This window comes from Corythoichthys intestinalis, chromosome 3 (genome assembly GCF_030265065.1).
Source record: "Corythoichthys intestinalis isolate RoL2023-P3 chromosome 3, ASM3026506v1, whole genome shotgun sequence".
Lineage (NCBI taxonomy): Eukaryota > Metazoa > Chordata > Actinopteri > Syngnathiformes > Syngnathidae > Corythoichthys > Corythoichthys intestinalis.
The window spans coordinates 12,976,438-13,001,336 of record NC_080397.1 but is presented as its reverse complement, the minus strand read 5'-3'; the positions used below and the strand labels follow the sequence as shown (position 1 = coordinate 13,001,336).

General features: G+C 38.8%; 1 protein-coding gene across 6 annotated transcripts in view; it reads right to left on the bottom strand.

The window, feature by feature from the left end:
- Positions 1–4,750: 4,750 nt before the first annotated feature.
- The window catches only part of rtkna (rhotekin a), a 143,320-nt gene continuing 123,171 nt past the window's right edge, over positions 4,751–24,899 (bottom strand). For 3 of the 6 annotated variants that reach the window (XM_057833073.1, XM_057833074.1, XM_057833075.1), the window contains 8 exons: positions 24,625–24,742; positions 24,306–24,530; positions 24,044–24,138; positions 22,261–22,367; positions 20,881–21,009; positions 17,365–17,530; positions 11,057–11,161; positions 4,753–7,656 (listed from right to left, as the gene is read on the bottom strand). In XM_057833073.1, the coding sequence (XP_057689056.1) occupies positions 7,067–7,656; positions 11,057–11,161; positions 17,365–17,530; positions 20,881–21,009; positions 22,261–22,367; positions 24,044–24,138; positions 24,306–24,530; positions 24,625–24,742 (1,535 nt within the window). In that variant the 3' untranslated portion in view covers positions 4,753–7,066. Of the gene's footprint in view, positions 7,657–10,683; positions 10,781–11,056; positions 11,162–17,364; positions 17,531–20,880; positions 21,010–22,260; positions 22,368–24,043; positions 24,139–24,305; positions 24,531–24,624; positions 24,743–24,899 lie in introns of all 6 variants that reach the window. The other 3 variants (XM_057833071.1, XM_057833072.1, XM_057833076.1) reach the window with 2 other exon arrangements.

Sequence of the window (24,899 nt, the reverse complement as noted above, 5' to 3'; positions counted from 1 at the left end):
CGACTAGCTTTTGCGGTTTAGTCCTTTATACAGCAGGGGTGTCAATCTGATTTTGGTTCGCGGGCACCATTTTATGGCAATTATATCTCATTTTATTTTTGGCCAAATAAGTTGACTCACTGGCTACCATCAACGTCAGCACCGTCAAGATGAGCAGCCTGTCCTTTCAGTGTAAGTAAATTGGACGTCTATCTCAATTGGCAGGCAATGCGTACATTTTGCGTCACAATTTTAAGATACTTACGGGTCACTTCCTGTCCATTTTGGATTATTTCATGTTGATTTTTTTTTTTTTTTTTAGCATTTCCAGGTTACTTCCAGTTTACTTCCGATAGTGTCATTTCCTGTTGGTTTTGGGGCATTTTTGGGTCACTAATTGTCACTCAAAAAGTCACTCATTGGCTGCTATTAGCGGTGTCAGATGTCCAATCTGTTTTGACTGGGAGGGGCGAATTAACGATTGTTACGGATAAAAATATTGCAACGTTACTAAACTGGAAGATGAGCATTCACAGCCAGTCCTTCGAGTATAAATGAATTGGACATCTATCGTTGTCAATGGCAGACAATTAGTTACCGTACTTTTTTTAACTATAAGCCGCTATTTTTTTCCTTTCATTTTGAATCCTGCGGTTTACAGTTTCATGCGGCGTATTTGTTGATTTATTTGGGTTAATAGGTAACACTTTATTTGACAGTGGTATCATAAGACTGTCATAAGACCGTCATAATTATGACATGACACTGTCATGGGCATTAATAAATGCTTATGACCATACGCGGAGGTTAAGGGGGGTGGGGGGGTGTCATTGCATATAATTGACTTTCCAATAGAGGACTTTAAAAATTAAGACTTTGCCGGTAGAATATTGTATGTAAGTTGTAAAGCAATAAAACAACAAAAATAATGGAATGAACAAAAAATGTATTTTTATAATTGGTGAAAATTAATTTTAGAGCAGATCATGTCACTAGCACCTTAGAGACGGTCATTTCCTTAGCCAAAACCAATTTAGGACAGAAGAAACAAGATGAATATACGTATATTTATTTTTTTCAAACCTAAGCTATCAAAAGACAACTACTGAGCGAGAACCAAGGAATGACGATGTGGACCATGAAACGCTTGAGAGCAAACCCAAAATAGTGAGCGGAGTGTGTACCATGCAAAAATTGGCGTCTACTTCTCCACAGAAAAACATGCGCGGTCACGGACGCACACCCACATAGCTTGGATGCCTGTTTTTATGAGCATGGGCTAAGCTACTAACCGAGCATATATCTTTTAAGTTAATTTTATAGCGGACATCGCGTTTCAGGGTCATCAACTTCAATTTGGATCACTTCCTGTTAATTTTTTGGACATTTCCGGCTGCTTCCTCTGGATTTTGGGGTATTTCGTCATTAGATGTCCAATCTATTTTGACTGGGAAGGTGAGAATGAGAATGTAACTGTGGACATGAAAGTGAGCCTAGTGCAGTAGTGGATGCACTTGATCACACAAATCTACCGCTTTATGGCGCCAACGTCAAAATAAAAGCATGTAATTTTGTATGTACTGTACAATATGAATGAGCTACAGTGTGCAACTCTCCCAAGCCAGATTAGACCCATTAACAGACCGTGGGCCGGACATTTGCCTCACTGCTTTATAGGAACTTATTTAATTCATAAGCCGCCATTGACGGCGGAAGACGTCCAACCTATTTTGACTGGGAGAGGCTGGCAGAGAATGATGAAAGATGAGGATTCATAGCTGGTACTCCCACTTTCAACCTTTCATGCATGAATTAACACTTTTCACCCCCTAAAACATTTTTATGACATTCATATAGGACAGTGTTCTCAAATTTGAGGCCCAGGGGCCAATTGCAGTCCACGGGACAATATTTTGCGGCCCCCTATATGATCCTATTTTATCCACTTGTAGTATTAGTGTTGCTAGCCTATTTTTGGGATGGCCAATGATAAAAACAATTTCAATAATTTTCAATCAATCGCTGCCAGGCATCCCAGTTCAAATTACTTGGATGTCTAATGAGTTAAAAAGACATTTTTCGAGCAGATAACATTCCATGCAAAACGAATGAAGTCCACATTAAAAAAAAAAAAAAAAAGACATTAATTTTATTTATTTTACTATATTTCTCATGTCTCCTTGGATGGTTTACATGCAGGACACTGCAAATGGAACATAAAGGCAGACCGAAGATGCTTTTTTGTTGAATTCCACATGCAAGAATTTGACGGTTTTATTTTTTTTAAGTAACAACAGTCTAAAGGGTTATGAATGCTGACACCATTAAAGTTTAAAACCAGGGCAACTCAAAAAACAACGTTGTTATATAAACACTGAATCTTAATGACATTTTTTCAACCACGTAATTACCAATAGACTTCATTTTGATGTACAGATTTTCAGTTATTCAGCTCAAACAATTTTTAGTTTGAATCTTTTAAACCCAAAGTAAGCACATGGATTAAGTTAAAATGAACATTTTTTTTCTGTATTTGAAGTGTCAGTACAAATCATGCAGGATTAAAAAAAAAAGCATCGATCATACAACCGTGCATGGTGAAGTGACAGCAGGATCAAACTTGTGTGTGAACATTATTAAATAATTCCATATCACAGCATTGGCAAGACACAACTCTTTCGAGCAGGGGTGTCCAAACTTTTCCTTAGCATTCTATAACTTTAATGCATCAGTGTAGGAAAAAATATTGCGAAAAAATTTTAATATATTTTTAACATATATATATTATATACACGACCTTAACACGGAGCAGAAAATGGAGCAAAGAATCCTGATTCATGCCATCTGCTGTTGTAACTGAATTATGTTTATTCATCAGTGTGTTCTGAATTGAACCTTTGTTACTCGTAAAGCGAGATATGAGAAAACATTTCTGTCCTGCTTTTCCATCAGTTTTAGAATGTAAATACAGTAGTGATGCCTTGAGATGCGAGTTTTAAGTCTTTCTTTTGCATCTTAAATCATTACATCATTAAATCATACAGCATTTGCATTTTTAAATACAATTTAAATAAATACTTTTTGAGAGGCATGTTTTTGCAGGGCTCGTTTGAAAAATGGAGAAAAAAATTAGATGAAGCATTGGGCCAAACAAAGAAAAAAATGGACTAAGACAAAGTCATACTATTACAAGATTAAAGTCGTAATTTTACTAGAACATATGTTATAATACTACGAGAAAAAAGTCGCAACATTAAGAGCAAAAAAGTTGTAACGTTATGAAAATAAAGTCATATCGTAATATAATGAGATTAAAAAAACGTAATATTACAAGATTCGAGATACGATGGAATTTTATGTACTACGAAGAGGGAAAAAAGTCGTTATGCTATGCTACACCAATTCATGTAATACAGTGGTGCAAATAAGTATTTAGTCAACCACTAATTGTGCAAATTCTCCCACTTGAAAATATTAGAGGCCTGTAATTGTCAACATGGGTAAACCTCAACCATGAGTGACAGAATTTTGGAAAAAAAAACAACAGAAAATCACATTGTTTGATTTTTAAAGAATTTATTTGCAAATCATGGTGGAAAATAAGTATTTGGTCAATACCAAAAGTTCATCTCAATACTTTGTTATGTACCCTTTGTTGGCAATAACGGGAGGCCAAAAGTCTTCTGTAACTCTTCACAAGCTTTTCACACACTGTTGCTGGTATTTTGGCCCATTCCTCCATGCAGATCTCCTCTAGAGCAGTGATGTTTTGGGGCTGTCATTGGGCAACACGGACTTTCAACTCCCTTCTCAGATTTTCTAAGGGGTTGAGATCTGGAGACGGGCTAGGCCACTCCAGGACCTTGAAATGCTTCTTACTAAGCCACACACAAGATTTTCACATTCATTTTTTCCTTTACACAGATCAGTCGTCCTGGTCCCTTTGCAGAAAAACAGCCCCAAAGCATGTTTCCACCCCCATGCTTCACAGTGGTTATGGTGTTCTTCGGATGTAATTCAGTATTCTTTTTCCTCCCAAAAAAAGTTCTATTTTGGTTTCATCTGACCATAACACATTCTCCCAGTCCGCTTCTGGATCATCTAAATGCTCTCTAGCGAACCGCAGACGGGCCTGGACGTGTACTTTCTTCAGCAGGGGGACACGTCTAGCAGGGCAGGATTTGAGTCCCTGGCGGCGCATTGTGTTACTGATAGTAGCATTTGTTACTGTTGTCCCAGCTCTCTGTAGGTCATTCACTCGGTCCCCCCGTGTGGTTCTGGGATTTTTGCTCACCGTTCTTATCATTTTGACGCCACGGGGTGAGATCTTGCATGGAGCCCCAAATCGAAGGAGATTATCAGTGGTCTTGTATGTCTTCCATTTTCTAATAATTGCTCCCACAGCTGATTTCTTTACACCAAGCGTTTTACCTATTGCAGATTCAGTCTTCCCAGCCTGGTGCAGGTCTACAATTTTGTCTCTGGTGTCCTTCGACAGCTCTTTATTCTTGGCACTAGTGGAGTTTGGAGTGTGACTGACTGAGGTTGTGGACAGGTCTTTTATACCTATAATGAGTTAAAACAGGCGCCATTAATACAGGTAACGAGTGGAGCCTCGTTAGAAGAAGTTAGACCTCTTTGACAGCCAGAAATCTTGCTTGTTTGTAGGTGACCAAATACTTATTTTCCACTCTAATTTGGAAATATTCTTTAAAAATCAAACTGTGATTTTCTGTCCCCCCCCCCCCCCCACATTCTGTCTCTCATGGTTGAGGTTTACCCATGTTGACATTTACAGGCCTCGCTAATCTTTTCAAGTAGGAGAACTTGCACAATTGGTGGTTGACTAAATACTTATTCGCCCCACTGTATAATGAGAAAATATCGTAATGTGCAATTTTACGTGGTATCACGAGTATTACAAGATTAGTCAAACATTGTAATACTTGCAACATTAGAAGCAAATAAGTTGTAATGTTACGAAAATAAAGTCATACGTTATAAAAAACAAAAAAAACAAAACAGATTTAAGTCTTAATATTATGAGAAAAAAGTAGTAATATCACAACACATCCCAACTAAAAAAACAAATCGTAATGTTACGTAATACAAGATTAAAGTTGTGATACTACCTTTTTTACGTAATATTAATGGATGCAGCTAATTTGGCTAAATTAGCTACTACATACGTTATGTGGCCCTTCGTCTCTATTATTGAAAGCATCTTGTGAGGCTGTTTTTTTTTAAACGAACAAATTATAATCTATATAAGGATTTATGCCAATAATTTGTTGTAACTCCCAATTTATTTGTTCATTTTAACAGAGGCCGTTCGCTGTAACGTATCTAAACTAGCTGTACAACATTCCATGCAAATTATCTAACAAAAACTTTTTTTCTCGTAGTAGTACAACATACTGTATGACTTTCATCTTCATTCTTGATAATTCAATCTCGTACTTCTGTTTCATCTTTGTTTGGCCTTAAAGCGGAAGTTCAGAACTTTTGACATTAAGCTTCATCGAGGTAGTGGGGGTTTAATTAGTCGGTGGAGTTGAGTTCAACAAATTCTGTGCAGTTTGTTAGTTATTTGTTGATTTCAAGGATCCAGAGTGGCTAAACTAGCACGAGTCAATGGTCTCGTCTTAGCATGCCAATAAAAAAGATTTAACATAGTCCAATAAATTAAAATAGCAGATCGTTGTTCAAAATACACCATGCGACCATAACAATTCAAACCAAACTGCTGTAATTCAGTTATTTCTGCACAACTATATTTTTAGATCAAATAGTGGAGGAAAAATGATGGCCAAGGTGAATAGACCACACTGTAAACTGCCTTGTTTAGTTTTACTATTGACTGTTTGCTTTTCAACAGGCAGCGCATTTTGTCGAGTGATGTCTGATTGAAGAAACTCGTGAAGTCGGGGTACTTTTTTTTTAGGGCCACCCAGTTCGAGGGCCGTTCCAATGATTTCCTGGTCAGAGGTTGGAAAACTCTCACTTCCTCGAATGCAGCATTAGTCCATTTAGTCTTGACTGAAGAACGTCAACATGTTGAAATGTGCATTTAGAGGCTGTGGAAACAGAAGGAATGGGCAAATGAAAGTTTCCACAAAATTCCTATGAAGAACCAGGAACAATACAAGCAGTGGATACTTTCTGCTGGCTACGAAAAACACACTGGTGGAAAAAATGTCACTCCGCTCCGTAGCCTGTTACTTACAGAGCTGCTAGATTACAAATGTTGCCGATTATACTACAGTTATTGACATGCAATAATGGTAAGTTTTAATAACTTCATTCTGAAAACATCACCAACACAATTGGTTGCATAGGTCATCGGTGATTTTCATACGTGCATATGTTGTTTTTTATTGGAATGCTAGGACGGGCCCATTGACTCGCGCTAGCTTAGCCACTTCGTAGCCCTGAAACTACTAACTAAGTGCACAGAATTTGTTGAAATCAACTCCACTGACTACTTAAACCCCCGCTAACTTGAAGATTAAGCCTAATGTAAAAAATTCTGACCTTCCCTGTTATTACTCCGTCATAGCTACGACATAGCAGTCATATTCCTAACTGGTAGTTTCCACTTGGTCATTTTGTAATGTTTCATAATCATTAAGATGAGGATAGATTGACATTTAAAAACAATGACATTTATCTATCGCCGTCAATGCTCGCTAATGAGTTAAAGTTGAGTTCACAGCCAACGTACCCTGACATATCTTTTGCTCATTTCAATTAAAAAGAAAAAAATCAAAAATTTCATAAATCGAGTCACTAGTCTCACAAGGCACCACCGTCCAATTATTTTACCATACGCAACGGCCCTCTGACAGTAATTTGGACACTGCATTCCATCACATGCTCACTTGTATTGCTAGCATACAAAGAGTTTGTTATAGAGTAAAAAAAACATTTGATTTAGTCCCAACAATGAACGAATGAACATATATGACACAATGTGAGTGAAGCAAGGATGGAAAAAGTAGCTTCCAGTTTGAATTGGGGAAAGGTAGGCAGGTGCTTCCAGGCGGTTTGTTAGAAGTCTGGTAGGAAGCACCTCCCAGGATTGAGGTCACACCTGACTTTGGAGCCAGTTTCGGGGGTCCAGTCTGGCCCTGAGGTTCCTGAGGCTGCGTCTGGCCGGCGAGGGTCGCGAGAAGGCGGTGCACTCGGACGACTCGGGGCTGTGTCCCCCGCCACCCTCGCTGTTGCTGGAGCTGCTGCTGGAGGTTGATGTGGAGCTGGAGGAGGACAGCGTGGTCTGCGTGCTCCGCTGGGACAGCGGCGATGAAGAGGGAGGTCGGCAGGGGCACCGGAAGGCGGCGGTTCCTCCGTAGCCCCTCCCCCGCAGCGTGCTGAGCTTGGCGTCCAGCGACAGCGTGCGCGGCCTCATGCGGGAGGAGGGCGGGGACAGCGAGAAGCCGTGTCGGGAGCAGGGGCTGACGCTGCGGTCGCTGTCTGACGTTAGGCTGGCGTCTGAGGACGGGAGGCCCCGCGGGGAGAGGCGACGGGCATCGTGGCACGGCCGCTGACCGGCGTCCTCCTCGAAGAGGGACATCCAGGTGGGAGAGGCGCCCAGCTGGCTGCGCAGCTCCAACTCTCGCATTCTCCGAGCCAACAGCTCCGAAACGCTGCTGCCGAACTCCTCTGAGGACTCAATAACTGCAGGAGAGAGGTCAGGATGCAATCAGTTATCAACAACTTCCAAAAATGTATAAAAAAATATTCATACGGAAACACAAAGGTTTATCAAAACGTGTGCCATACTAATAACATAATGGTAAAAATGACCTCAAATACTTTTAACAGTCATAGGGCACAATTTTTAAATGTATTTTTCATTGCGGTAAAATAATTTTATAACAAGGAAGACATGAAAAAAACCAAAACAAAAACATTTGAATGAAAAGAATAATTAATAATTTCACTTTATGTAATCCATGATTGCTGAATTTACGTTGAACAAATATACATAAGGCAAATATGTAAATTCATAAAAATAGTACTCATGAAAAAACATACCAAAATAGAAAATTAAATGCGAAAGATCCAAAAAAAAAAAGATTAAAAAAAACTATGAAAAAAGGTATAGAAAAATAATTTAAAGAATATATTTAACTATTATATAAAAATTAAATACACAAAAATATGAAAAAAAATACTTTATTAATAATTTCCTCCTTTTTGTTATTCATATTTTTAAAAAATACATATTTTTTTCTTTTTTAATTTTCCAATATTCTTCTAAAATTATTGTCTGTAAATTCCGCACCTGACTATAAGCCACACCACCAAAATTTTGTGACAACTTAAATAAAAAAAATTTTAAAAAAAAAGAAATACACATCAAACACACCTAAATGCATTATTTTATTTTTTTATTTTAAATGTATCATTATTTTTCATTTAGGTTTTTCCAATTTTTAGTTGAACTGAGCCAATAACTCAATGTACTACTGTAATTTTTCGGACTATAAGCCGCCACAAATTTGACACGAAAACGACATTTGCTCATAGATATGCCACACCGGACGACAAGCCGCAGCTGTCCTCACTGTATTATAGGATATTCACGCCAAAAGATATTCACAGGTAACACTTTATTTGACAACGGCATCATAAGACTGTCATAAGATCCAACGAACAGCCATGAAGCTTTGAACCAATTAGCTGCAAAGCTTCATTGTTTCAAGAAGCTCCATTTGGCTATCACTGCTCCCTTGGGGAGACAGTCAACCTCTGCTACCATCTGCTGTCAACACTGTTGTCATCCAACATGCCTCCTAGCATACATTGCAGTGCTGCATATGTAAATAAAAATCAAAATTCATGTTCTGTGGTAATTATTTCTTCAGTTACTGTTCCACGTGTTTCATTAATTGCTAATTGTGGTATTTAGTAACACTTTATTTCACAGTGGTGCCAGAAGACTGTCATTGCTCCCTTGGGGAGACAGTCAACCACTGCTGCCACCTGCTGTCAACACTGTTGTCATCCAGCATGCCTCCTAGCATGCACTGTAGCAGAACAGATGTGAATAATAATCAAAATTCATGTTCCAGTTGTTTCATTAATAGCTAATTATGGTATTTAGTAACACTTTATTTGACAGTGGTGACATAATATTGTTATTGCTCCCTTGGGGAGACAGTCAACCTCTGCTGCCACCTGCTGTCAACACTGCTATCATCCAACATGCATCTTAGCATGTATTGCAGTGCTACACATGTAAATAACAATCAAAATTTATGTTCTGTGGTAATTATTTCTTCAGTTACTGTTCCAATTGTTTAATGAATTGCTAGTTATAGTATTTGGTTATTTGACAGTGGTGCCATAAGACTGTCATAGGACTGTCATAATTATGACATGACACTGTCTTGAGCATTAATGGATGCTTATAACAGATGTTATTTAATGTCATCTGGCAAATTATCTGACTTTTGATAGGATGTAAAAGATCTGAGCTGGACATAAATGGAGTTAGTTCCATATTTTGCCGGATGACACTTAATGACAGCTGTCATAAGCATTCAGTAATGCCCATGATAGTGAAATGTCAGAATAATGACTCCGCTGTTAACCCAAATAAATCAACAAATAAGCCACACTGGACGATAAACCGCAGGATTCAAAATGAGGGAAAAAAGTAGTAGCATATAATCCAAAAATTACAGTATATACGTATGTACGTTTTACCTTTTGTTCGAATAAAATGAATAAGATAAATTTCTTTTTATTTTTATGTATTTAATTATATCTTATGTAATGCATTGTTGAAATGTCAGTACAAATAAATAGTTATGGCATTCTAAGTATTAAAAAATGTTTTGAAATAAAAAAAATCTAAAAATAATAATTGGTTTAATTGTGTGTGTTTTTAAAATTTTTTTATTAAGAAGTTCTTTAAATAATAAAAGTTGTTTTTATGTCTCGGTTATCTAATACTTGGTTTCGGACTAGAATTTTCATTCTGTTGTATCTGTACTTAAACACTTTTGATAAAGAGTTATTTCAATACTGTATATAAATGGATCGGGCCTTTTTGCTGATTTGTTGTTCCATAACTACACTATTCACTGATTTTCATCACTTGGTTGTACTCTCAATTTTTTTCTTACTTTTTTTGAATACTGCACACTTTCAAAGTCAGTTATTTTGTCACTCTTTGGAGAAACCCTACATACCATGAGTTGGCGACAACGCACTTTACAATAGGAAATTACTAGAGTTGTGTGATATATCGGGTAGCCGAGAATATCGGTCGATAAAAGCATTTTAAAATGATATCAGATAATAGCGATAGTTTTTTATTATCGGTGTTGGGCCTTTGTGCTAGGTCGGGTCACAACTTAGCATAGTAGTTATGCTTATTGACCATTAGATGTCTCCAAACTAAGTTGCTTGGGATTTGCTATGTGAGCATTATCATTATTAAAGCATCCAGTGAGACTCACAATACAATTAGCCATATTATGATAAAACCGCATATATTGATATTGGTTTGATATCGGTATCAGATTTTTGGAGTTGGACAATATCGGTTAAAAAGTCATTATCGGACAACGTAGTCAAATTACTATCTTCTAACATTAAGTTGATATATTTAAAGTTCAAACTATTCAGTCATTGGCTGCCATTGATGGCGATAGAAAACCAATCTCCAAGCTCCTCCTCCTGCTACGTCACCTGTCGTTGTAATAGGATGAGAGGAGAGCCCGAATCTCAGCGGACACAGCATTGTCTTGCAGCAGAAGACCCTCACACGAGGGTGCGGCAAGCGGGGCTGCCGACGGCAACAGCCCAAAGGCAGGAAAAAGGTGGGCAAGACAAGAAAGGACGGCGAGGTGTCAATGGTTGATAGAGGTAGTTGAGCGGGTGGGTAAAGGATGGAGGGAGTTCAAATTAAAAGGTAAAGGAGACACAAAGGAATGAGGAGGAGCAGAGAAAATAGGACAGAGTGAGTCACAGTCTTAAAGTGTAGAACAGGCAAGCTGATTGTTAAACTGGAGATATCGCAAACACACTTCTTCATGCAGAAAATTGTATGCAAACGTCCTACCCATTTCGTGGTAAAGGGAGCCCTGCTTCGGCGTGACGGGGGCCGGTTTCCGTGGTGACGGCTGTTCAATTTTCATCAAGTCGTCACAGCACTGCTTCCACTGGCCTGTGTGAGGGAAATGGAGGCAACATGTGTGAAGCAATCAGCTAACGTGTCTCTCGCCCTTGAGAAGCAATATTTCCTAAGATTGAATTTGAAAAGGTGGGGAAATAGTTAGCAAGTCTGCGTCACAGTCAACAGGACCTGCTGGGAATATTATGGGTTTTTTGTATTGTGGCATATTTAAAGGTGCAACATGGCGTTTTTAGTTTTAATTTAGAATACTTTTCTACTCCATGCATGCCCCACCAATGCCCTGATGAGTACACAGAGACCTAACATTTTAACTGTCCTGCCCCAAAAAGTCTTCCCTTCAATAGAGAGTGTTCAGGTAGAACACTTTGGGAAAAGCTGCAACTGTGCACATCCACGCAGCAGCAACGCTGTTTCACCAAGCACCCGCTTGGCAAAAACACTTGTCTAACCCTCAAGACATGCTACCAACAGTAAAGAATTATGTTTGCCCGCTTTCACGTTTCAGGTGCTGATTTGATTTTTATGTTCGTGCTCGTACAAACCTGCGTGCCATGCACGATCTTAACACAGACTCTAGTTACGCTTTAGGCCTTTTGTTTGACTTAGTCCCCATCTGAAAGTGCCTTGTTATCCCTCATTCATTTTTACCTAATGTATCAAATTCTAGTTGGAATTATGCTTTTATTTTCTATCTGAGGTGGCAGTCGCGAGTCAAAAAAAGTGACAAACTCCATATAGCACCTGTAAAACAAGCTAACGCGAGCTACCGGTCAGCCATTGAGAGCCTGCTGACCTACAATGCGTCACTGTGGCACTCAAGCTGCACAGAAGCAGAGAGGAGAACACGGCATAGGGTGATCAAAACAGCACAAAATGTCATCGGCTGCCCCCCTTCCTCTTGGTACCTGGGAAGGGCAAGGAGTTTCGTTAAAGACTATACACCCAAGCTTCCAACTCTTGAACCTGTTGCTCTCTGGCAGGTGCTACAGGGCCATACCAGCCAAAACAAACAGACTGAGAGAGTGTTTCTTTCCAAGAGCTGTCATCATACTCAACTAAAGTTTGCATTGGAATGTCACTGTCATTGCACTGCTAATGCCACAATATTGTCACATGCATGTCACTAAGTGATATAGTCTCAGACATCTGCCTCAATCTGGGTATTGCATATACTATATTTGTACAGTTACATTGTGGAATTTTTGCACTGTTACATTAATATCTATTCACAAACTGTGATTTACACTATCATATAAGCCATTTGCTTCCTTGTTCGAGTACTGTAAATCGTCATATATGCACTGTTGTGCTCTATTACTACTACATCGCCACTTGCTGCTAATCGCTTAATCACTTTATTACCAATAGGTGTACACTGTAACCTGTTTTTATATTAGCCTTATTGTACTTTTGCTTTTGTTTCAAGTGGTGCATGTTATGGCTAGCTTTAAATCTCATTGTACTCTGTACAATGACGATGAAGGATTTCTATTCTATTATATTCCATTCCATTCTATTCTACTCTATTCTATTCTATTCCTTTCTACTCTTTTCTATTTTTATTTCCGAAAATATTACCGTAATTTCCCAAATATAAGGCGCATCCGTGTATAATGCGCACCCCAAATTTACTTGTAAAATCTAGGGGAAATTATTGTACCCGTTTATAACGCGCACCCTAATTTTAGCACCAACAAATAGAAGAATACAAGAAAAAGGAGCTCGTGTACAGATACAGAAATGTCATTTTACTGACTGGTGAAACACAGCACAAGCATAGCACATTGGTAGTTCAAAACATTACCATAAACTGACCATATTTACGGTAATAATATGATTTGACAACTTCTCCAACTTACCAGAATCTAGGAGAAAACAAAACAAATGTGACTTTTCTTTTAAAGGCAGCTGTATAACTTGCTCGTTTCATCATGAAGAATAAATGTTTCTTCCATGGATTGATACGGCAAAATGAAAGTGAGAACGTAAGTCGGAAATCCGTGAGCGCTCATCGCTGTCAACACGACAGTAACAATAGGAACTATTGTTATTTGGGTTTGAGTTTCCCGAGGAACCGATATAGTTGACGGACACAGGAAGTGTGTGTGCTTACATTTGTTATGGTCCGAGTTGCATAGCTGCAATAAACGTCGATTGAAAAAAAGCAGAATTTAACACAGACGAAATCATTCGGCCGATTAGAGTGAAGTATTACCGAAACAAAATGGTGACGTCACGTTCCGTAATGGTCGGCAACGGGTCGCCGCATATGTTTCTTCAACACAACGTGGCCGTGTCAATTAAAAAAAAAAAATCAGATTATACATACATACATACATACATATATACATATATATATATATATATATATATATATATATATATATATTTCTGTCTCCATCCATGTACCCGTTTATAATGCGCACCATGAAGTTGATTTTGGGGGGAAAAAAGTGCGCGTTATATTCGGGAAATTACAGTAAACTAGGCCTGCAAGCAGAACTGAACGGGCCCTCGCACTTTGGCGCAACTCGGATGATAGCAGGTCGGGGTGGTGGCAGACAGTCCCCCTCTAATCATCTAATGAGAACCTAACCTGCTTTAAACTCGCTTCTTTTTTTGGGATGAGAAATTGTTTTGAGTTTTTGACCATGCAATGGCCACAAATTCTGCTGCCGCTAGTTGGCGCTACAGAGTCGATACAACTCTTCAGGGTAAGACTCTCACCAAGCATGGGAAGTTTGGAACAGATATCATGTATATCTGCTAAGTTATGATTGTTCAAAATGTGTGGCGAGACAAAATGGTGACAGTCATTATCACTTTCCTGTTTGACCCTTCTGCTGCAACCAAACCTCAATAGTTTCCATCAGGCATCTGAACACATGTCTTAAGGCTCCCCTTATGCAGGTTTGAGGTAGACTGATTTTTTTCCCTTTGGAGGAGGAGTGTGTCCCGTAAAAAAGGGCATTTCCTGTTCCCACTAGGAGGCACCAGGCACAAATGGTAAATTTTCAATCCAGTCCTGCTCAGGCTGGTATACCTTACACACATGCCAGATTTAAAATAGATTCAACATTGTATGAGGGAGTTATCAGTAATTTTCCGAATTCGGTGTTTTGCCGAAAAAATGGCCGACTTTGGCACCCCGCTCAGGTCAGGCCCGTGAATGAAAACACACCATTTTGATAACTTAAGATTTCATATGCCTCATGAACAGTCTCGCCAATTTTGAGGATGATCAAACAAATTCCCTAGGTGCCAAGGTCTCAAATGTGCACACTGTAAATCGATAAAAATTTCACATTCAATCCAAAATATCCGATTTCCTGTTGGGTTTGGAATGCACGTTCAAGAGACTTTTTGGAGCAGTTTTGTATAAGGTATCTACTCTCAGAGTTTCATCCCTCTACGTTGAAAAAACCTAAATGGAGAGGCCTTTTTGAAAAATTCAAGGGGGCGCCACTGTGCCATTTTGTTACATGTTTTCGTAACATTGCAAGATTACCGAACGTTACGCAAAGCCGCATGTATGTGCAAATTTTGGTGAGTTTTCGTGCATGTTCAAGCCTCCAAATGTAAACTCATACTGTGAACCGATAAAAATTTCACATTCGATCCCAAAATACCCGATTTCCTGTTGGAGCAGTTAGGCATAAGGTATTTACTCCCCAAATTTCATCGCTCTTCATTGAAAAAACCCAATAGGAGAGGCCTTTTTTAAAACTTCTTTCTGTCGCCACTAGTTGGCACTGTAGAGTTGATGCAAATGACCCCTACAAGACCCTTCAGGGTATGACTCTCAACAAACACGGAACGTTTGGCACAGATATGTTGTATATCTGCCGAGTTATGACTGTTGAAAGTTTTTGGCGAGACAAATTGTTGACGGTCATTTTCACTTCCGGTTTGGACCTCTCCGCTTCAACGAAACCTCAATATTTTTCATCAGGCACCTGAACACATGTCTTGAGGCTCCCCTGAAACAGGTTTGAGGTCAATAGATTTTTTTCCCTTGGAGGAGGAGCCTGTCTCGTAAAGAAGGCCATTTCCTGTTCCCACTAGGGGGCGCCAGGCCTAATGGGTAATATTTCAATGCAGTCGTGTTCAGGCTGGGATATCTCATATACATGCTAGAAATGAAAAAGACTGAACGTTGTATCACTGAGTTTTCAATCATTTTTTGAATTTGGTCTTTTGCCCAAAAATGGCGGACTTTGGGACCACGCCCAGGTCAGACCCTTGAATGAAAACTCACCATTTTGAAAACTTAAGATCTCATATGTCCCCAGAATAGTCTGACCAATTTTGAAGACGATCCAACTATTTCCTTCAGCGACAAGGTCTCAAATGTAAATCGATAAAATTTCACATTGGATCCAAAATTTCCGGCTTCCTGTTGGGTTTGGAATATGGGTGCAAGAGACTTTTTGGAGCAGTTTTGCACAATGTATCGACTCGCCAAATTTCATCATTCTACGTTGAAAAAACCTAATAGGAGAGGCCTTTTTGAAAATTTCAAGGGGGCGCCACTGAGCCATTTTGGTAAATTTTTTCGTAGATTAACAAAATTTACGCAAAGTTGCGTGTATGTGCAAATTTTGGTGAGTTTTCGTGCATGTTCAGGCCTCCAAATGTAAACTCCAACTGTGAACTGATAAAAATTTCACATTTGATCCAAAATACCCGATTTCCTGTTGGGTTTGGAATATGGGTGCAAGAGGCTTTTTTGAGCAGTTAGGCATAAGGTATCTACTCCCCAAATTTCATCGCTCTACGTTGAAAACCTGAGAGGAGAGGCCTTTTTGAAAATTTTAAGGGTCAAGGGGGCGCCACTGAGCCATTTTTTGACATTTTTTTCGTAACGACGCAAGATTATCTTAATTAATAGGGACCAGAACCCGCCGTGATAAGACCCCCCCGCCCCATTTTTTGTGTGTGTGTTCAATGTATGTATGTTTTATATACTGTATATATTAACAAATGGTTTTTAAGCCCTTCAAATGTAATAATTATGATAAGTTTTAAACATGTTACTGTCCCACCAAATTATTGTTAAACGAGAATAAAGTACCGTAGTAGAAAAATGTTTGGCTTTATTAAAAGGTTGTGTTACTTTCCTTGGCTGTGACTCTTGGAGTGACATGTGGAAATTACAAACTGCTCAGGATCACTTTTAACATGTGACGTTTATTGCCGCTAACACAACACGTCCGGCTGCCTTGAACGTCGCCACAAACACACACACGTTCATTCTAGCGTGCGGTTCCTTATCCCCCCGCCCGCGCATGCCCACACACAGCCTGTCCGTTCCAAGGCAGCACTCGCAACACTTCATTGAGTGGCTCTCACTTATGTACAATGAGTTGCCGCAGCAACTGTTTAACAAGTTAAACGATGATTGACGCATGCGGCGCTTTTGAAGCTCATGAGTCTGGCAAGATCAAACACAAACATCTGTCAACATCGTTAACTTTAATAAGGAACTCCAGTGTAGCGCCGCAGTGCCTGACAAACAAAGAGCAGGGAGAGAAAGCGAGAGTGAGACTATGCGATCGGCTCGGGACAGCTCATCTGTATTTTAAAAAAAATTTAATTAATTAATTATTTAATTATTTTAAATCTGCGATGGATTGAGGGCGCGAAGTTTGAAGCGCGAAGTAGCGAGGGATCCCTGTAAATTGCATTTTGGGGAGGTCATTTTATTTAATCAGAGGCCAAGCACAAACATTATAGTAGTAATGAAACAGAACAAAGTTCTAAATAGTTTATCGTTGACATATTAACAGTTACTCAGATAATAACAAAACAATCTCTCGTTTTCACTCCAAATCACTACCAAATCCATTCAAGTCTTCATCTTCAGTATCACTTCTGAACAACTGCACCAACTAGAAGTACAGTGCACGCCTCGAGTATAAGTATCAACATATAAATGGTACCTGAGTATAAGTCGCAGGCCCTGCCAAACTATGAAAAAAAAAAGTGTAATTTATAGTCTGGAAAATACGGTAATAAACCATAGCATCAAATTGTTGGAAAATAGTAGTGGTTTGTACAGAAAATAGCACAAATATTTCCTCCAAGTTCCCAAAAAAAGAAAAAACTAGGTTAAGTCATTGACAGCCATTGACGACGATAAATGTTCGATTCATTTTGACTGGGAAGGATAAAACAGTGGCGGCTTATGGGTTAATATGAAAAAGCACGACAGAAATACGAAATTGACTTACTCATATCATAAAAGTGTTGCCAGAAAGCCTCCATCCATCTGTGCGTCTCCTCCCGACTGTCTGTAGTCAGCGTATGTGTGACGTCTTCGCCGCCGTACTGGTTACTGATACAAACGTTCTGAGCTTTGCCCTGCGCGTCCTTCTCCGACACACGTATCCTGGTCTCCTGAAGGCATAGGGGGAGAAAAAGAAAAAAAGACAATCAACTTCCACTAAATGACTCTCATTAATCTTCATCCCAACGATTGCTTTTCTAATCTGGAACAGGTGTATTTTAACATCCACTAGATGGCAGTGTTGTTCCATTCATTTGCCCTCTGAATCTAGAGTGCTGTTTTTAGAAGAGCCAGACAGTTGACAAAAGATTGACTTTACTCCGGTTCAGCTGTGTATAAAGGGTCAGAGACAAGAAGAGTCCGCATGAGTCACACTGGAAAGAATGAAACGGCCCGCGGGCATCGGCGTCACACATGCTTAGAATATTTATCAGATCTACAATAACTGATGATGAGCGGGTCGGGATGCTTCATTAAGCAGGTCAACAAAGTTGAAATGAGATCATGTTAGGACCAGATTGTTTCTTTAAAAAGTTAACATTTTTTGAGAGAGCTGCATCTGTTCTGTTTACTTGTTTGGGGCAAGAATCAACCGCAGTGGTATGTTTTAACACTGGCCTTTAGTAAAAAGTTATTGATTGTAAAGAGTTATATTGTACGACGGAGTATTAGGGTTAAACACAGAAAGAACTATGAGAATAACGTCATAATATTAAAAGATCAAAATTGTAATATTATGTGAAAAAAAGTAATGTTACGATATTTGAGTCGCTACGTTACATTACGTAATATGTATGGATACAGTGTGGCTAATGCAGCTAAATTAGCTGCTATTTACTTTTCATAGCACTGGACCACCTTCTTTAAAATGAAGGAATACAGTGTGAGCTACGATGAAGTATTTAATGTAAATCCTTATATTAATTATAATTTGATGTACAGTGCTGGCCAAAAGTATTGGCATCCCTGCAATTCTGTCAGATATTGCTCAATTTCTCCCAGAAAATGATTGCAGTTACAAATGCTTTGGTAGTAATATCGTCATTTATTTTGCTTGCAATGAAAAACACAAAAGAGAATGACACAAAAAATTAAATCATTATCGTTTTACACAAAACTCTAAAAATGTGCCGGACAAACGTATTGGCACCCTTGGAAAAATTGTGATGCTTTTCTAATTTGTGTAAATAACAGCACCTGTTACTTACTTGTGGCACTTACCAGGGGGTGGCACTAAATTACACTTGCAGCCAGTTAAAGTGAATTAAAGTTGACTCAACCCAAGTCCTGTGTCCTTGTGTGTAGCACATTGAGCATGGAGAAAAGAAAGAAGACAAAAGAACTGTCTGAGGTCTGGGCAATCTCAAGGCTACAAGTCCATCTCTAAAGACCTGAATGTTCCTGTGTCTACCGTGCGCAGTGTCATCAATAAGTGTAAAGCCCGTGGCACTGTCCCTTGATGTGGACGGGGGAAAAAAATTGACGAGATTTCAATGAAAGATTGTGCGTATGGTGGATAAAGAACCTCGACTAACATCCAAACAAGTTCAAGCTGTCCTGCAGTCCAAGGGTACAACATTGTCAACCCGTACTATCCCGTCGGCGTCTGAATGAAAAGGGCTCTATGGTCGGATACCCAGGAAGACCCCAATTCTGACCCAGAGACATAATAAAGCCAGGCTGGAGTTTGCCAAAACTTACCTGAGAAAGCCAAAAACATTTTGGAATAATGTTCTCTGTTCAGATGAGACAAAAGTAGAGCTTTTTGGGAAAAGGCATCAACATACAGTTTACAGGGGAAAAAAACGAGGCCTCCAAAGAAAAGAACACGGTCCCCACAGTCAAACATAGCGGAGGTTCCCTGATATTTTGGGGTTGCTTTGCTACCTTTGGCACTGGACTGCTTGACCATGTGCATGGCATTATGAAGTCTGAAGACTACCAACAAATTCTGCAGCATAATGTAGGACCCAGTGTGAGAAAGCTGGGTCTCCCTCAGAGATCATGGGTCGTTCAGCAGGACAATGACCCAAAACACACCTCAAAAAGCACTAGTAAATGGTTTGAGAGAAAGCACTGGAGACTTGTAAATTGGCAAGCAATGATTCCAGACCTGAATCCCATAGAACACCAGTGGAGAGATCTGATAATGGCATTTTGGAGAAGGCACCCTTCAAATCTCAGAGACCTGGAGCAGTTGGCCAAAGAAGAATAGTTTAAAGTTTCCAGCAGAGCATTATAAGAAACTCATTGATGGATAACAGAAGCGGTTGTTCGCAGTTATTTTGTCTAAAGGTTGTGTTACCAAGTATTAGGCTGAGGGTGCCAATACTTTTGTCTGGCCCGTTTTTGGAGTTTTGTGTAAAATAATAAGCATTTAACCCCCCCCCCCCCCCCAAATTCTCTTTTGTGTTTTTACATTACAAGCCAAAAAAAAAACAAACAAACAGACAAAAACAAAAAAACAAACAAACAAAAAACAAAAAAAACGAAGATACTACTACCAAAGCATTTGTAATTGCAATCATTTTCTGGGAGAAATTGAGCATTATCTGACAGAATTGCATGCGTGCACATAATTTTGGCCAGCACTGTGGATGTGTCAAAGTATTAAGGATTTCCTTTTTTATGAAAGGGGTTCAAAAACAGCTTTATGAGATGCGCTCAATCTTGTTGATTTTAACAGAGGCAGTTCAGCCCAGCAAAAAGGATGTAGGAGCCAATTTAGCTAAAATTGTGCAACAGTGCATATTACGTAAATATATTGTATTATTATGACTATTTATAATATATGTAATATTATGACTTTACACTCTTATAACTACGGTACTTTAAGTTACTTAACTTTAAGACTTTTAGTCGTCATATGATAGAAAAAGTTACGTAACATTTCGACTTAAAACTTATAATATTATGCCAAATTACCTAACAATACAACTTTAAACTCGTAATACTACTACTTTTTTCGTGTAACTTTACGACTCTAATCTCGTAGCATTACGACGTATGACTTTCTTCTCATAACATTACGACTTCTATCTCAAAGTATTGCGATTTCAATCTAGTACTAATACAACATGTGATTTTATTCTCATAATATTTGTCTTTAATATCGTAATATTATGAGTTTATTCCAGTAGTCCCATTACTTTTTCTCTGTTTGGCCCGAATACGCCGTCGTATTATTGCTTTTGTTAGTGGTTAATTCTTTCCTTATGTAGTAGTAGTCTGGAAGTCACTACATGTGCTGACTCACCTTATAATTTATCATTTTTTTCCAACTGTTTATTTTATTTATGCACCATAAATGAAGTCATGTGTTGTCTAATGAAACCCCTGTTTTTTTTTTTTTTTTTTTAGTTTTTTTTAGACATCTACTACTACTTAATGAAGTTCCAGCTTTTTGAACAATCAGCAAACTCAAATTTGCAAGTTTATGGATGAACAACTATTTTCTGACCTTGTTAATGGCGATGGTGAAAGCCGGGTCGACGCTGGCCTGAACGTCTTCTTGTCGTTGATAGCAGGAGAGGCTGGTTCCTTTCAGGACCGCATACACTTTAGTCCAATTGTGAGGTCCGGCTCCCAGCTGTTTTCAAAATGGCAATAGAACTAATTTAATTTGTCGTTTCTGAGTTAAGATCAAAGCCATTGATGATGATATACGTCCAATCAATTGGGTCTTTTCATCTCTCTGCTGTGAATTTAAATTAGTTTATCACTCGTATACGGCAATTTCATTTGAACTGGGAGGGCTGGCAGTGAATGGACGTGCATTCATTTGCTGCCGGCCCTCGCCGGTCAAACGGATTGGACGTCTATCGCCGTCAATGGCAGCCAATGAGTTAAAGGAGACGACAACACGTTTATTATGCGCATACTAGCGGGAAGAGGGAACACAAGGTTTCGTTTTTTCTGATGGGTAATAGTGGAGGAAAACAAGAATAAAAGACACTATTTCCCAAAAATGGCCAAACTTAGTGGAGACAAACATTTTATTAATGCCAGAACTATTAGCCAATCAAATGCAAGTACCGCAAATTGCCCACCCTTTATCGTGAGGTCAGTAGTACTTAACTCATTACTTAACACTACTTACATGCAAACCATTTCAAGTCATTTTACACATGGATTTTGCAACTACAACAAAAATTCTACGATCACATCACGCGTGTTTATGTGTGTCAATATAACAGCTATCACAAAACGTTAAACATTAGGGGTGTTTTTTTTATTTTATTTTATTATTATTATTTTTTTAAATCCATTCCGCGATATATCGCGATAATACATCACGCAATTCTCCTTTCAATTCAAAATCCGTCTGTATCGAGAAACAAACAAATCAGTGGTTGCACTTTTACTGCCATCCAGTAGTTGGCAGAGCGCAGCAGCAATGCTTTGCAGTCTGCAGAAGTAACAACAACATTAGACTAATTAATTCGAGCAAAGATTTTTGTATGTCACCCTCTAGTGGTTGCTCGGATTTGTCCTTTTATAAGTCTTAAATATTCAAATATCGTAATGATCATCTTCAAGTGTAGTATAGGGATTAATCAGGATTGATCCGAATCGAAACCTTTGAATCGTGATACGAACTGTATCTCCAGATATGAGGCAACACACACCCCTATTAAACATTATTTTCTCCAGTATCAAAGGGAGATTAAGAAATGTATCATTTGCATACTTAAATACTTCAAGCAGTCTTTCCCTTTAAATCTACCCAAAAATGAGGCAATACTTTTGATGTTTGCTGGATGTTTGTGTGATGTTTAACACGGTATAAAACATAATCATGTTAGATTAGACAAAGATGCTCACGCTGTTCTGAACTCACCGACACCTTCAAAGGTCCGCTCATCATCTGCTGGGTCATACACTGAGGCTGGGCTGCAAGGCGGCAACATACACTTCCATAGAGAGGCAGCCAATATGAACACTCTTCTACACACACAAATAGGGCAGAAATACACAATTTCAACCCTTAATAACACTTACTTTTTGAAATACTATGATCTTTTTGAAATACTATGATTTTCGATCAAATTAACTTTGAGTGCTATTGGGGCCCACAACCAGAGTTTTCATGCAAATGCCCTAACACCAACAGGAAAATACCCTAAAAATGATTGAAATTAAGAGGAAGTGACCCTTAAATATGCCCCCCCCTTCTGTCATTGTTTGCATGCTATCATTATTAAAATATGAAAACCAATAAATATTTGGGTGGTTTTAGTTAAAGCAGACACTGCATTTTCATCTGTATGATTTTGACAACGATCAGATCACATTTGATGATTTAATGCAGAAATGTGAGAAATTCCAAAAGGTTCAGATACTTTTTTTATACCACAGCAAAATCTACAAGAAGTGATCTATAAATGCAGTGAACCAAATATCCACTCAGTTGTTCTACATTTTCTATTTAATTTAGTTTTATGACCATTTTGTTTATAATAAATATAAACGTATGTATGAAAAATATAAAAAATGCATTAAAAACAATACAAAAAATACAATAACAATTAATAAAAGATAATAATATAATTAGGTAATAATTAGGGCTGTCAAAATTATCGCGTTAACGGGCGGTAATTACTTTTTAAAATTAATCACTTTTAAATATTTGGCGCAATTAACACACATGCCCCACTCAAACAAACCAAAATGACAGCACAGTGTCATGTCCACTTGTTACTTGTGTTTTTTGGTGTTTTGTCGCCCTCTGCTGGCGCTTGGGTGCGACTGATTTTATGGGTTTTAGCACCATGAGCAATGCGTAATTACTGACATCACCAACGGCGAGCTACTAGTTTATTTTTTGATTGAAAATTTTACAAATTTTATTAAAACGAAAACATTAAAAGGGGTTCTAATATAAAATTTCCATAACTTGTACTAACATTTATCTTTTAAGAACTGCAAGTCTTTCTATCCATGGATCGTTTTAACAGAATGTTAATGCCAGTGCCACCTTGTTGATTTATTGTTATAATAAACAAATACAGTACTTATGTACAGTATGTTGAATGTATTAATCCGTCTTGTGTCTTATCTTTCCATTCCAACAATAATTTACAGAAAAATATGGCATATTTTTCATAGATGGTTTGAATTGCAGTTAATTTTGATTAATTAATTTTTAAGCTATGGTTAACTCGATTAAAAATTTTAATCGTTTGACAGCCCTAGTAATAATACTTAATGATATTAACGTTAAGTTCTTAAAATTACCCCAAAACAGTCCCTATAAAATTGCCCTATAAAGAGTTAATCCCCAATGTCGCCCATTAGGACAAAACACACAAGGAGAGTAGCAGCTGCAGGCTCTGTTGCAAAAAGCACCAATGAAAGTTTTACACGACAGCTAGAGAATAAAACACCACGGACCCTTATTATCGCTTCAGTTTTACACTGCGCTAACTTCCTTTATTCCTGTGACCTTGACTGTCAGTCACAGAGTATGTGAGGACAACGAAGGAGGAGAAAGGGAGGAGAGGTGACGTTGGGAAATGATGACGAGTGCAGCGAGGCAGCGACACCAAAGGCGGGGGGAAATGACAGATGGCTAATTTGGCAGAGAAAAGGAGGAAGACAGACTGATGGAGTCTGACGCTCACCGTTGCCTGAAATGGTGAGGTCGTGCGTGCGGAAATTGTCCTGCGCGTGTGAGAGCGACAGGGTGGTATGAGCCAGCAGGTGGTACTTAGGCCCCCTGTGGATAGATTGAAAATCAGGTATTTTAGTTCTTAATCATTGGTTGTGATAGACATCCGATCCAATTGAGCTGGAAGGATTGTTTGAATGGACCTGATGTCTACAGCAGTCATTGGCGCTGAATGAGTTACATAGCTTAGTATTTCATATTATTATTATACTTACGGTACAGAGGGAACCGGCAGAAGAAGAGGAGATGCTCCCCCATTACTGACTGGGCTGCACGGGCCAGGCTCCATAGCCGCTCGCAGTTTCTTCCCAGCTGAGCGACCCAAAGAGGAGCTCAGCTTGCTGGCTAGCTTCCTGGGCGTACTTCCCGCTGAGAAGTCGTCCTCTGAGCAGCAGCTGTACAGCTCCAAACGCAGCTCGAAAGCAGGGCCTGCTTCACTGCTGTCGTACAAGGAGAAATAACGATCAGTTTCACAAGGGACAAAATACAGTCATTTAATTGCTCGCGTTGAGGGGAAACTGGTCTGTTACTTACAATACAATGGTGTTGTCGAAGCAAATGTCCGTGAGCGTGCGGTCAACTATCACCATGTCCGTGTCGAAGATCTCGCCTCCTAACTGCAGCAGGCAAAACACTGCACAGCGATGGAGCTCTGCAAGAAGATGAAAACCAGGTTTATATAGAATCTGGCCTAAAAAAAAAAAACGATCACCATTTTTTGTCATAGTCTGTGAACTCAATTATTTATTTATTTATTTATTTTTTTAACTGGTAGTTTTAAAGAATGCAATGTAATGTAATGAAACTAT